The sequence below is a fragment of the Centroberyx affinis genome, unplaced genomic scaffold, assembly GCF_046629955.1.
Source record: "Centroberyx affinis isolate AG114_WGS23_722 - 3 ecotype Tasmania unplaced genomic scaffold, CSIRO-AGI_Caff_v1 ptg007004l_1, whole genome shotgun sequence".
Classification (NCBI taxonomy): domain Eukaryota; kingdom Metazoa; phylum Chordata; class Actinopteri; order Beryciformes; family Berycidae; genus Centroberyx; species Centroberyx affinis.
Window position 1 is genome coordinate 24,603 of NW_027283546.1, and position 14,923 is coordinate 39,525.

Here is a 14,923-nt window from a genome sequence, read left to right on the forward strand (position 1 = left end):
AGCTGTTCTTGTGGCAGGCGGGTCGAGTCTTCACAGTCCTGAACCTCCTTCCAGAGGGGACGGCCTGGGCGGGCTGGGCTGGGTGGGAAGGATCTGGATCTGGACCTGGACCTGGACCTGGACCTGGAGTGTAGAGGTCCTGAAGAGTGGACAGGTCACAGATCCTCGTGAGAGTCTGGCCTCGTCCCGGGCGTCTGACCCAGACCGGACCCAGACCGGACCCAGACCGGACCCAGACCGGACCCAGACCGGACCCAGACCGGACTCTGAGGAGCAGAGGATGGACTGGATCATTACAGGTGGCTCAGTGGCTCAGTGGTCTCGCCGTCACCTCACAGCAAGAAGGTCCTGGGTTCGATTCCCGCCTGGGTCGCTTGGGTTATCTCATCTATCCTTATATTATCTATCCTAGTGCCCAGGTGGGTTATCTCATCTATCCTTATATTATCTATCCTAGTGACCAGGTGGGTTATCTCACCTATCCTTATATTATCTATCCTAGTGACCAGGTGGGTTATCTTATCTATCCTTATATTATCTATCCTAGTGACCAGGTGGATTATCTTTTCTATCCTTATATTATCTATCCTAGTGCCCAGGTGGATTATCTTTTCTATCCTTATATTATCTATCCTAGTGACCAGGTGGGTTATCTCATCTATCCTTATATTATCTATCCTAGTGCCCAGGTGGATTATCTTTTCTATCCTTATATTATCTATCCTAGTGACCAGGTGGGTTATCTTTTCTATCCTTATATTATCTATCCTAGTGACCAGGTGGGTTATATAATATATTATTATTATTTTAAAAAAGAGCCTTTCTGTGTGGAGTTGCATGTTCTCCTGTGCTCACATGGAAGATCTTCGCCTGACCAGAAAGAGAAGTTGGTCCCCGGGCTCCTGGCCTCCTGCTGAGGAGGAGGAGGAGGAAGAAGAGGAAGAGGAGGAAGAGGAGGAGGAGGAGGAGGAGGAGGACACATGTGTGTGTCTGTGTGCAAGCCGGGTGTGCATGCAGGGTGAAAAAAGTTTGCTTGTGACAAATAGACGGGTTTGTCTGTCCTGTTTCCTTTCCTTTCCTTTCCTTTCCTTTCCTTTCCTTTCCTTTCCTTCCATCATCGTCTCTCACTGGAGGTTTGAGTTTCCTCAGTCTGAAGAAAAACCTCCTCTGCTGCCTTTGATGTTCCTCCAGCTCAGGTCAGGAGGTCAGGGTTCTTCAAGGAGTCTGTCATGGGGGAGGAGAGAGGAGAGGAGGAGGAGAGAGAGGAGAGAGGAGAGAGAGGAGGAGGAGAGAGAGGAGAGAGAGGAGAGGAGAGGAGGAGGAGAGGAGAGGAGAGGGTAATAGATTATTGATCAGTGAGCCATGCCACTGATAATATATTAGAGTAAGGTCAGGTGACCTCTGACCTCTGACCCCACAGAGAAGTTCAGACTGATGGAAATTTAAGGTTTTACTGTTTTATTGTTTCATTTTATTTCCTGCTCATGTTTTATTGTTTTATTTCCTGCTGTTTCTCTCAGTCTCGTCTCTGTTTTCATCTTCAGGTTTTCTCTCAGTATTTAGTTTGATCTTTAGTTTGTAAAGTTCCAGACCTTTATTTTGAAGGCAGAAACGGAAGTTGACTTGGCGCAGCTAACTACGTCATCCAAATGCGACAGTTTCCGCACGTGTGGCTAAGGTTTAGCAGCTGTTTGGTGGAAATATCCTAAATGTTTGGATCAGGATCTTCGGACCGATCCGGACTGAACTGAAGGTGAGATCCAAGTTTCAGATTAAAAGTCTCCAGACGAGCTGTTGCTGTCGGTCCGTGTGAAATAAACCAAATCCCGCGAGAGGAGGAACGGTCCGTGCGCGAGTCACAGCATCAGACGATTAATGTAGAATTTTTATAGAAGCAGGAAGGTTTTAATATCAAATATTTAATTTAATATTAAATATTTACAGTAGAGAAACCGAACAGCTTCATTTATCATTAGAGATGCAGTGAAAGGCTTTCTATTCTGTTTCTATTCTGTTTACTGTTTCTATTGTGTTTCTATTCTGTTTCTATTCTGTTTCTATTGTGTTTACTGTTTCTATTCTGTTTCTATTCTGTTTACTGTTTCTATTGTGTTTCTATTCTGTTTACTGTTTCTATTGTGTTTCTATTCTGTTTACTGTTTCTATTGTGTTTCTATTCTGTTTACTGTTTCTATTGTGTTTCTATTCTGTTTACTGTTTCTATTCTGTTTCTATTCCGTTTACTGTTTCTATTCTGTTTCTATTCTGTCTGTTACTGTTTCTATTCTGTCTGTTTACTGTTTCTATTCTGTCTGTTTACTGTTTCTATTCTGTCTGTTTACTGTTTCTATTCTGTTTCTATTCTGTCTGTTTTACTGTTTCTATTCTGTCTGTTTTACTGTTTCTATTCTGTCTGTTTTACTGTTTCTTGTGTCTCTACTCAGTGAAGCTCGGTCTGTTTCTGCTCTGCAGCTTTCAGCTTTTTGTTTCTCAGAAGGAAAAGTTGGACTCAGTTTGTGTCTCAGACTGAAGCTGAAGACCTGAAGCTGAAGACCTGAAGCTGAAGACCAGAAGCTGAAGACCAGAAGCTGAAGACCAGAAGCTGAAGACCTGAAGCTGAAGACCAGAAGCTGAAGACCAGAAGCTGAAGACCTGAAGCTGAAGACCAGAAGCTGAAGACCAGACAGGAACAAGAAGTTTAAACTGAATCCTGAACTGAGGCTGAAATTCACTTTTCAAAATGGGGGAATTTCCCTTTAAAAGCTTCACACAGTTTGGAAGATGCTCCTAGTTTGACTTCAGGTTTCACTTTGTCCTTTTCTCACCCAGAGGAAGTAGGGTTAGGGTTAGGGTTAGCCCACCCAGAGGAAGTAGGGTTAGGGGTTAGGGTTAGCCCACCCAGAGGAAGTAGGGTTAGGGTTAGGGTTAGGTCTTAGTTATATATCACATGACTCTCCCCACATAGGGTTAGGGTTAGGTTAGCCCACCCAGAGGAAGTAGCAGAACACAAACTTCTTACTCAAGTAAAAGTGCAAATAACTCAATAAAATGAGTGAACTTAAGTTACCGCAGACCTGCCAACCTTCGGAAAATATTTAACGTTAATAACGTTAGCCTAACGTTACGTAATTTTCCTGTTCACCAGGTTTTAAATGGCAAAGTAACGTTAAGTTATATTGTCTGTGTGTCGCAGATTACCAGGAGGTAGGTGTGTGTGTGTGTGTGTGTGTGTGTGTGTGTGTGTGTGTGTGTGTGTGTGTGTGTTGTGTGTGTGTGTGTGTGTGTGTGTGTGTGTTGGCACTGTGTAGTCTATAACCAGTGGTGGAAGAAGTACTGAGATGTTTTACTGCAGTAAAAGTATCAATACAACAATGTAAAGATTCTCCATTAAAGTAAAAGTCCTGCATTCAAAATCTTACTTCAGTAAAAGTACATAAGTATTGGCAGCAAAATGTACTTAGAGTATCAAAGTAAACGTACTCATTATGCAAACTGTCCCCATTTACAGAGTTATATTTTTCATAAATTATTGGAATATTAATACTGATTTATTGACATACATGTACATGTAAGCAGCATTTTAAAGTTGTCAACATGAATGAAAAAAGAATCTTTCTAATATTCAAACTTTCGGTCAGAGACTTTCTTCAAGGCAGGAACAGGAAGCAGCTGAAGGCAGCAGCATATAAAGGGCTGAGGAAACATCTCTTGATTTGCCTTAATGCAGAACAATAAACATCAAGGGAATTGTAGTCCTAATTATAATGGACTACAAATTAAAGACACAGTGTCTATAGAGATAGTCAAGAAACACTAAATACAACAAATTTACATAATTTACAATATACACAACAAAATACAAATACAATAAACAACAATAGAGATACATGCTATGTAAACATCAGGCTACAGCCATCATATAACATAGAACATATAGAAGCTATTATAATTTATTCATAGCAAAACACTCATGTCAAAATCCTCATTTAGACCCAGTGGTTGGATCCAAAAGAGCTTTCTGTGGCAGAACCTCCTGTCATCACCTCCTCTATGAGGAGCAATCTGCTCTAAGCCCTGGTTCGCGCCGCCCCGTAAGCTCCGCCCCCGACGCTCAGGCAGCCCCGTAAGCTCCGCCCCCAACGCTCACGCCGCCCCGTAAGCTCCGCCCCCCGACGTTCATGCCGTCCCGTAAGCTCCGCCCCCCCGACGTTCACGCCGCCCCGTAAGCTCCGCCCCCCGACGCTCACGCTGTCCCGTAAGCTCCGCCCCCGACGCTCACGCAGCCCCGTAAGCTCCGCCCCCCGACGCTCACGCAGAAACAACAAACAGCGTCGTTTAACCGAACATGTCGGCCATCTTGGGATCTGACTGATCTACTTCTACCAGGACCTTCATCAGTTTTCAGAAAAACGAATTTGTGGTGAAATAAACGTTAAAATGACATCTGCTCTTCTTCGGGGCTTCATTATGAAACTCTTCTTCTTCTTGTATAAATCTGCAGATTCGTCACTGAAAGGAAACAAGCTGATTGGATTTATCAAAGCGCTTTTCCTCCTTTAGACACCTGAGGTAAAAATCTGAATAAATAAATAAAAGTAATAATTATGAAAAAAAATTATCTACTCTGTCTCTATTGTGTTTCTACTCAGTAAAGCCCAGACAGATGGAGAGAAGACAGGAGGAGGAGGAGGAGAGGAAGACTGAGGAAGAGGAGGAAGCTGTGGCAGACAGTGAGGAAGATGAAGAAGATGGAGGAGGCTCTTCAGCTGCAGGTGGTGAGGAAGAGGAGGAGGAAGGTGGTGAGCAGGAGGAGGAAGGTGGTGAGCAGGAGGAGGAAGATGATGATGATGATGATGATGATGATGAAGATGCTCCCAGCGCTACGACAGCCAAACAGAGAGAGAAGAAGAAGAGCGGTGTGACTTCCTGTGTCCCCGGGGTCGTCTACCTGGGCCACATCCCGCCGAGGCTCCGCCCCAAACACCTGAGGAACCTGATGACATCATACGGAGAGATAGGGAGGATCTTCCTGCAGCCGGAGGGTAACACACACACACACACACACACACACACACACACACACTAACACACACACACACACACACACACACACACACACACACACACACTAACACACACACTAACACACACACTAACACTAACACTAACACACACTAACACACACACTAACACTAACACACACACACTAACACACACACTAACACACACACACACTAACACACACACTAACACTAACACTAACACACACACACACACACTAACACACACACACACTAACACACTAACACACTAACACTAACACACTAACACACACACACACTAACACACACACACTAACACACAAACACACACACTAACACACACACACTAACACACACACACACTAACACACATACACTAACACACACACTAACACACACACTAACACACACACACTAACACAAACACACTCACACAAACACACTCACACACTAACACACACACACACTAACACACACACACACACACACTAACACACACACTAACACTCACACACACTAACACACACACACTAACACAAACACACTCACACACACTAAAACACACACAAACACACACACACTCTAACACACACACTAACACACACACACTAACACACACACTAACACACACACACTAACACACACACACACACTCTAACACACACACTAACACACACACACACACACTAACACACACACACACACTAACACACACACCCACACTAACACACACACACACATATTATAATTATTTTCCTACAGTAACAAACATTCAGACTCAGCAGAAAGTTTTTCTGGATCCTCGTTCAGAAACTTCAGACCGTCTGAAAGTTCAAGGTTCAGGGTTCAAGTTTCAAGGTTCGGGGTTCAAGGTTCAGGGTTCGGGGTTCAAGTTTCAAGGTTCAGGGTTCAAGGTTCAAGGTTCAGGGTTCAAGTTTCAAGGTTCGGGGTTCAAGGTTCAGGGTTCGGGGTTCAAGGTTCAGGTTTCAGGGTTCAGGGTTCAAGGTTCAGCGTTCAAGGTTCAGGGTTCAAGGTTCAGGGTTCAAGGTTCAGGGTTCAAGGTTTCAGGGTTCAAGCTCAAGGTTCAGGGTTCAAGGTTCAGGTTTCAGGGTTCAAGGTTCAGTGTTCAAGGTTCAGGGTTCAAGGTTCAGCGTTCAAGGTTCAGGGTTCAAGCTCAAGGTTCAGGGTTCAAGATTCAAGGTTTCAGTGTTCAAGGTTCAGGGTTCAAGGTTTCAGGGTTCAAGGTTCGGGGTTCAAGGTTCAGGTTTCAGGGTTCAAGGTTCAGGGTTCAAGGTTCAGCGTTCAAGGTTCAGGGTTCAAGCTCAAGGTTCAGGTTTCAGGGTTCAGGGTTCAAGTTTCAAGGTTCAGGTTTCAAGATTCAAGGTTTCAGTGTTCAAGGTTAGGGTTCAAGGTTTCAGGGTTCAAGGTTTCAGGGTTCAAGGTTTCAGGGTTCAAGGTTCAGGTTTCAGAGTTCAAGGTTCAGGTTTCAGGGTTCAAGGTTCAGTGTTCAAGGTTAAGGTTCGGGGTTCAAGATTCAAGTTTCAGGGTTCAGGGTTCAAGGTTCAGGGTTCAGGGTTCAAGGTTCAGTGTTCAAGGTTCAGTGTTCAGGGTTCAGGGTTCAAGATTCAAGTTTCAGGGTTCAAGGTTCAGGGTTCAAGGTTCAGGTTTCAAGGTTCAGGGTTCAAGGTTCAAGGTTCAGTGTTCAGGGTTCAAGATTCAAGTTTCAGGGTTCAAGGTTCAGGGTTCAAGGTTCAGAGTTCAAGGTTTCAGGGTTCAGTGTTCATGGTTCAGTGTTCAAGGTTCAGGTTTCAGGGTTCAAGGTTCAGGTTCCAGTGTTCAAGGTTCAGGTTTCAGGTTTCAAGGTTCAGGGTTCAAGGTTCAGGGTTCAAGGTTCAGGTTTCAAGGTTCAAGGTTCAGTGTTCAGGGTTCAGGGTTCAAGGTTTCAGGGTTCAAGGTTCAGGTTTCAAGGTTCAGTGTTCAGGGTTCAAGGTTCAGGTTTCAAGGTTCAAGGTTCAGTGTTCAGGTTTCAAGGTTCTGGGTTCAAGGTTCAGGGTTCAAGGTTCAGGGTTCAAGGTTCAGGTTTCAAGGTTCAGGTTTCAGGGTTCAAGCTGAACTTTATTGTCCTTCAGGACGACACACGAGGCTCAAAGTGTAATAAATATTTCCTAAAAACTATAAAAATATTCAATATAAAATATATTATGAAACAGAATTTACTGTAAACAGACAGGAGAGTTTCAAATGAAAACCCAGAGATCAGTTTCTGATACAAATCTCCTCTCCTCCTCTTCTTTCCTCTCCTTCTGTCCTCTCCTCCTCTCTTCTCCTCTTCTCCTCTCCTCTCCTCTCCTCTCCTCTCTTCTTCTCCTCTCCTCTCCTCTCCTCCTCTCTCCTCTACTGCTCTCCTTCTCTCCTCTCCTCTCCTCCTCCTCTCCTCTACTCCTCTCCTTCTCTCCTCTCCTCTCCTCCTCCTCTCCTCTACTCCTCTCCTTCTCTCCTCTCCTCTCCTCCTCCTCTCCTCCTCCTCTCCTTCTCTCCTCTCCTTCTCTCTTCTCCTCTCCTCTCCTCCTCCTCTCAGATCAGATAGTGAGGAGGAGAAAGAAGCGTTCTGGTTTGAGGAGGTGTGACTTCACAGAAGGTTGGGTCGAGTTCAGAGACAAAAGAGTCGCAAAGCGAGTTGCTGCTTCTCTGCACAACACACCGATGGGAACCAGGAAGCGCCAACGCTTCTCCTCTGACCTGTGGTGCATCAAGGTACCTGTCTGTCTCTCTACCTGTCTGTCTGTCTGTCTGTCTGTCTGTCTCTCTACCTGTCTGTCTGTCTGTCTACCTGTCTGTCTGTCTGTCTGTCTGTCTGTCTGTCTGTCTACCTGTCTGTCTGTCTGTCTACCTGTCTGTCTGTCTGTCTGTCTGTCTGTCTGTCTACCTGTCTGTCTGTCTGTCTGTCTACCTGTCTGTCTGTCTGTCTGTCTGTCTGTCTGTCTACCTGTCTGCCTGCCTGTCTGTCTGTCTGTCTGTCTGTCTGTCTGTCTACCTGTCTGTCTGTCTCTCTACCTGTCTGTCTGTCTGTCTGTCTGTCTACCTGTCTGTCTGTCTACCTGTCTGTCTGTCTGTCTGTCTGTCTGTCTCTCTACCTGTCTGTCTGTCTGTCTGTCTGTCTACCTGTCTGCCTGTCTGTCTGTCTGTCTCTCTACCTGTCTGTCTGTCTGTCTGTCTGCCTGTCTGTCTGCCTGTCTGCCTGTCTGTCTGTCTGTCTCTCTACCTGTCTGCCTGTCTGTCTGTCTACCTGTCTGTCTGTCTGTCTGTCTGTCTGTCTGTCTGCCTGTCTCTCTGTCTGTCCTCAGGAACCTGCAGCAGGTTAAAGGTTCCTCAGAGAACCTGCAGCAGTGTAAAGGTTCCTCAGAACCTGCAGCAGGGTAAAGGTTCCTCAGGAACCTGCAGCAGGTTAAAGGTTCCTCAGAGAACCTGCAGCAGTGTAAAGGTTCCTCAGAACCTGCAGCAGGGTAAAGGTTCCTCAGAGAACCTGCAGCAGGTTAAAGGTTCCTCAGAGAACCTGCAGCAGTGTAAAGGTTCCTCAGAACCTGCAGCAGGGTAAAGGTTCCTCAGAGAACCTGCAGCAGGGTAAAGGTTCATCAGAACCTGCAGCAGGGTAAACATTCCTCAGAGAACCTGCAACAGGTTAAAGGTTCCTCAGAGAACCTGCAGCAGGTTAAAGGTTCCTCAGAACCTGCAGCAGGGTAAAGGTTCCTCAGAGAACCTGCAGCAGTGTAAAGGTTCCTCAGAACCTGCAGCAGGGTAAAGGTTCCTCAGAGAACCTGCAGCAGGGTAAAGGTTCCTCAGAGAACCTGCAGCAGGTTAAAGGTTCCTCAGAACCTGCAGCAGGGTAAAGGTTCCTCAGAGAACCTGCAGCAGGGTAAAGGTTCCTCAGAACCTGCAGCAGGGTAAAGGTTCCTCAGAGAACCTGCAGCAGGGTAAAGGTTCCTCAGAACCTGCAGCAGGGTAAAGGTTCCTCAGAGAACCTGCAGCAGCCTGGTTTGAGTCTAGAACATCTGGGACTTTAAATATTCTAAATACAGATGAAAGAACATCCATCAGTCGTTCAATGAAGTAGAATCCTCCTCTTCCTCCTCTTCTTCCTCCACCAGGAGCAGATTCCTTAAATACACACTCTGCATTAACAGTAATAAATGGTAATAACAGTAATAAATGGTAATAACAGTGATAAATGGTAATAACAGTGATAAATGGTAATAACAGTGATAAATGGTAATAACAGTGATAGATGGTAATAACAGTGATAAATGGTAATAACAGTGATATAAATCTCCTCACCATCTGACCTCATCACATCTCAAAGCCTTTGTTTGGTTTATGAACAGAGACTGAGGATTAAAGTTTCTCTGTCTGTCTGTCTGTCTGTCTACCTGTCTGTCTCTCTACCTGTCTGTCTGTCTGTCTACCTGTCTGTCTCTCTACCTGTCTGTCTGTCTGTCTGTCTGTCTACCTGTCTGCCTGTCTGTCTGTCTGTCTCTCTACCTGTCTGTCTGTCTGTCTGTCTGTCTGTCTGCCTGTCTGTCTGCCTGTCTGCCTGTCTGTCTGTCTGGCTCTCTACCTGTCTGCCTGTCTGTCTGTCTGTCTCTCTACCTGTCTGTCTGTCTGTCTGTCTGTCTGTCTGCCTGTCTCTCTGTCTGTCCTCAGGAACCTGCAGCAGGTTAAAGGTTCCTCACAGAACCTGCAGCAATGTAAAGGTTCCTCAGAACCTGCAGCAGGGTAAAGGTTCCTCAGAGAACCTGCAGCAGGGTAAAGGTTCCTCAGAGAACCTGCAGCAGGTTAAAGGTTCCTCAGAACCTGCAGCAGGGTAAAGGTTCCTCAGAGAACCTGCAGCAGGGTAAAGGTTCATCAGAACCTGCAGCAGGGTAAACATTCCTCAGAGAACCTGCAACAGGTTAAAGGTTCCTCAGAGAACCTGCAGCAGGTTAAAGGTTCCTCAGAACCTGCAGCAGGGTAAAGGTTCCTCAGAGAACCTGCAGCAGTGTAAAGGTTCCTCAGAACCTGCAGCAGGGTAAAGGTTCCTCAGAGAACCTGCAGCAGTGTAAAGGTTCCTCAGAACCTGCAACAGGTTAAAGGTTCCTCAGAGAACCTGCAGCAGGGTAAAGGTTCCTCAGAGAACCTGCAGCAGTGTAAAGGTTCCTCAGAACCTGCAGCAGGGTAAAGGTTCCTCAGAGAACCTGCAGCAGGGTAAAGGTTCCTCAGAGAACCTGCAGCAGGGTAAAGGTTCCTCAGAACCTGCAGCAGGGTAAAGGTTCCTCAGAGAACCTGCAGCAGTGTAAAGGTTCCTCAGAACCTGCAGCAGGGTAAAGGTTCCTCAGAGAACCTGCAGCAGGGTAAAGGTTCCTCAGAGAACCTGCAGCAGCCTGGTTTGAGTCTAGAACATCTGGGACTTTAAATATTCTAAATACAGATGAAAGAACATCCATCAGTCGTTCAATGAAGTAGAATCCTCCTCTTCCTCCTCTTCTTCCTCCACCAGGAGCAGATTCCTTAAATACACACTCTGCATTAACAGTAATAAATGGTAATAACAGTGATAAATGGTAATAACAGTGATAAATGGTAATAACAGTGATAAATGGTAATAACAGTGATATAAATCTCCTCACCATCTGACCTCATCACATCTCAAAGCCTTTATTTGGTTTATGAACAGAGACTGAGGATTAAAGTTTCTCTGTCTGTCTGTCTGTCTGTCTACCTGTCTGTCTCTCTACCTGTCTACCTGTCTGTCTACCTGTCTGTCTCTGTCTGTCTACCTGTCTGTCTACCTGCCTGTCTGTCTACGTGTCTGTCTGTCTACCTGTCTGTCTGCCTGTCTGTCTACCTGTCTGTCTACCTGTCTGTCTCTCTACCTGTCTGTCTGTCTGTCTACCTGTCTGTCTGTCTGTCTACCTGCCTGTCTGTCTACCTGTCTGTCTCTCTACCTGTCTGTCTGCCTGTCTGTCTACCTGTCTGTCTACCTGTCTGTCTCTGTCTGTCTACCTGTCTGTCTACCTGTCTGTCTGCCTGTCTGTCTACCTGTCTGTCTGTCTACCTGTCTGTCTGCCTGTCTGTCTACCTGTCTGTCTACCTGTCTGTCTCTGTCTGTCTACCTGTCTGTCTACCTGTCTGTCTGCCTGTCTGTCTACCTGTCTGTCTGCCTGTCTGTCTACCTGTCTGTCTCTGTCTGTCTACCTGTCTGTCTACCTGTCTGTCTGCCTGTCTGTCTACCTGTCTGTCTCCCTGTCTGTCTACCTGTGTGTCTCTCTGTCTGTCGGTCTGTCTCCCTGTCTGTCTACCTGTCTGTCTCCCTGTCTGTCTACCTGTCTGTCTCCCTGTCTGTCTACCTGTGTGTCTCTCTGTCTGTCGGTCTGTCTCCCTGTCTGTCTACCTGTCTGTCTACCTGCCTGTCTGTCTACCTGTCTGTCTGTCTACCTTTCTGTCTCCCTGTCTGTTTACCTGTGTGTCTGCCTGCCTGTCTGTCTACCTGTCTGTCTACCTGTCTGTCTGTCTCCCTTTCTGTCTACCTGTCTGTCTACCTGCCTGTCTGTCTACCTGTCTGTCTACCTGTCTGTCTGTCTCCCTGTCTGTCTACCTGTCTGTTTACCTGTCTGTCTGCCTGTCTGTCTGCAGTATCTGCACAGGTTCCAGTGGACTCACCTGAGCGAGCGCTTGGCGTATGAACAGACCGTTCTGCAGCAGAGACTCAGGACTGAAGTTTCTCAGGCGAAGAGAGAAACCAGTTTCTACCTGAACAACGTGGAGAAAAGTCTTCATCAGGACAAAGTGAGGAAGAGGAGGCAGAGAGACGGGCAGCAGGTACAGGACCAAACCAGACCTCAGCTGTCCAGACCAGAGAGACACGAGACAAATATCAGAATCCTGCAGAGCCACTCGATCCAGTCCTCTGTAGATCCAGGACACTGTAGATCCAATCCTCTGTAGATCCAGGACCCAGTAGATCCAGTCCTTAGTAGATCCAGCCCCCTGTAGATCCAGGACCCAGTAGATCCAGCCCCCTGTAGATCCAGGACCCAGTAGATCCAGGACTTGGTAGATTCAGGACCGGTAGATCCAGTCCTCTGTAGATCCAGTACCCAATAGATCCAGTCTTCTGTAGATCCAGGACCCTGTAGATCCAATCCTTTGTAGATCCAGTACCCAGTAGATCCAGTCCTCAGTAGATCCAGCCCCCTGTAGATCCAGGACCCAGTAGATCCAGGACTTGGTAGATTCAAGACCCAGTAGATCCAGGACCGGTAGATCCAGTCCTCTGTACATCCAGGACCCGGTAGATCCAGGTCCTAGTAGATCCAGGACCTGTAGATCCCGGTCCCTTGCAGATGCAGGACCCAGTAGATCCAGTCCCCTGTAGATCCAGGACCTGGTAGATTCAGGACCCAGTAGATCCAGGGCTGGTAGATCCAGGGCTGGTAGATCCAGGGCTGGTAGATCCAGGATCCAGTACATCCAGTCCCCTGTAGATCCAGGACCCAGTAGATACAGAACCGGTAGATCAGTGACCTGGTGGATCCAGGACCTGGTTGATCCAGTGGGTCTCAATGTGCACAGGAGTTTGATTCCTAATCATTTGACTTGATTGTAACACAGACATCAGACACATTTATTATTAACATTTAATTTTGTTTCCTTCTTTACATTCGAGGCAGACGAGCTGCAGTTAGACTTTAGAGTTTCATAGTGATACTCAGTCTGCATGTGTAAGATCTACTGAGGCAGAGATCTACTGAACTGAGGCAGAGATCTACTGAACTGAGATAGAGATCTACTGAGGCAGAAATCTGCTGAACTGAGGCAGAGATCTACTGAACTGAGGCAGAGATCTACTGAGGCAGAGATCTGCTGAACTGAGGCAGAGATCTACTGAACTGAGGCAGAGATCTACTGAACTGAGGCAGAGATCTACTGAGGCAGAGATCTGCTGAACTGAGGCAGAGATCTACTGAACTGAGATAGAGATCTACTGAACTGAGGCAGAGATCTACTGAGGCAGAGATCTACTGAACTGAGGCAGAGATCTACTGGTGCTGCAGACAGGCATCACTCATTAAAATCCTATTTTCACTACAGTTTCACTGCAGTTTATAGAGAGATCAATACGGTTCAAGTATGCATCCATGTTATAAAATCCTCCTCTCCTCTCCTCCTCCTCTCCTTTCCTCTCCTCTCCTCTCCTCCTCCCCTCCTCTCCTTTCCTCTCCTCTCCTCTCCTCTCCTCTCCTCCTCCCCTCCTCTCCTCTCCTCTCCTCTCCTCTCCTCCTCCCCTCCTCTCCTCTTCTCTTCTCTCCTCTCCTCTCATCTCCTCCTCTCCTCTCCTTGTCTCCTAGGTGGAGGAGAAGTCGTGGGACTTCACTCAGCGTCGAACAGAGGAGGAGATCCAGATGAAGAAGTTAAAGAAAGAGAAAAACTCAATTTCCCAGAAGCACCTGGACAAGGCCCGCCTCCTGCAGCAGAAGAGCCAATCAAATGTCTCCCTGCTGGCCAAGATCTTCAACTCCAACCAATCAGACTGACCGGCAGAGTGGGACCAGCAGCTGATTGGCTGTCAGCAGAAGGCCTGGCAGCTGATTGGCTGTCAGCAGATGGCCTGGCAGCTGATTGGCTGTCAGACAGCCTGCCGAAGGACCAGAGGTGTCAGTCATTGTTGTTATTGTCCGTGTTACGATGTTTCCATGGAAACTGCTGGTCAGGCTGACTGACACACACACTGTAATGAACCATGAAACAGAACTATACACCATACAGACTGACCTGTTTTCAGGGTGGGGGGGGGCTAATTAGCATGTTTTATGGGACTATTTTCTCTGTTTCCATTACTGTGTACACTTACGTTCCTCTGGTGGCAGTGAAGAGGCAAAACGCTCGCTGATCCGTTCACATTCAGTTCAGCAGAATGGAACTTGTGGTGTAATAAGATCATGTTAGTGCTGTTCAACATGATGTGCTATGATAGTCAAATTAATGAACTTTAATTAGCTTAATGTCCTCATTAGCAACATTAACATTCGGCAGCTGAAGCCTTGTTTTCTCTTCATTGTGAAACTTTGTTCCTTTGCTAAAATAAAGATACAGACTCAGTCAGAAAGTCATTTTTTAATCTGTGTTTCAGTTCTGTGAATCATCTGGTAGAAATAACATGAAACTGACATGAAACATGAATGTAATCTGGTCACAGGTAGAAAATCACTTCACATACATGTGAATACATACATGTGATGTAATGCTGTTCATATGTTAACATGTCACTGAAAGTTTATATAACGACATACTAACATGAAATAATTCTGTAAGTCAAATTAAGTTAATTTGACTTACAGTGATAACATGACATTACCAGCTAATGATGTTAACGTGGAATTGGCACCAAATATTACGTGTTATTGCTACGTAATAAAACATGTCATCATGACATCACCGATGACATCACCAGGTAATGTAACATGGCATCATGACATCACCAAGTAGTGCAACATATCATCATGACATCAGCAGGTAGTGCATCATGTACTTTATTAATAAACTTTATTATCCCACATGGGGAAACACAAAACAAAAGATCAGAGAAGAAGCAGTAAAAACATTGTCCGATCCCCCCACTTGTTAACATGTCACATTAACATGTTAACGTGTCACATTAACATGATCACGTCACATTAACATGATCACGTCACATTAACATGTTAACGTGTCACATTAACATGATCACGTCACATTAACATGATCACGTCACATTAACATGTTAACGTGTCACATTAACATGATCACGTCACATTAACATGATCACGTCACATTAACATGTTAACGTGTCACATTAACATGATCACGTC

General features: G+C 45.9%; 1 protein-coding gene across 1 annotated transcript; it reads left to right on the top strand.

Moving 5' to 3' along the window:
* Positions 1–1,642: 1,642 nt before the first annotated feature.
* abt1 (activator of basal transcription 1) lies at positions 1,643–14,168 on the top strand. The gene is made up of 5 exons (XM_071513330.1): positions 1,643–1,753; positions 4,650–5,042; positions 7,621–7,796; positions 11,709–11,894; positions 13,424–14,168. The coding sequence occupies exons 2-5, from the start codon at positions 4,664–4,666 to the stop codon at positions 13,607–13,609; spliced, it is 927 nt and encodes a 308-aa protein (XP_071369431.1). The 5' UTR covers positions 1,643–1,753; positions 4,650–4,663; the 3' UTR covers positions 13,610–14,168.
* The last annotated feature ends 755 nt before the right edge of the window (positions 14,169–14,923 follow it).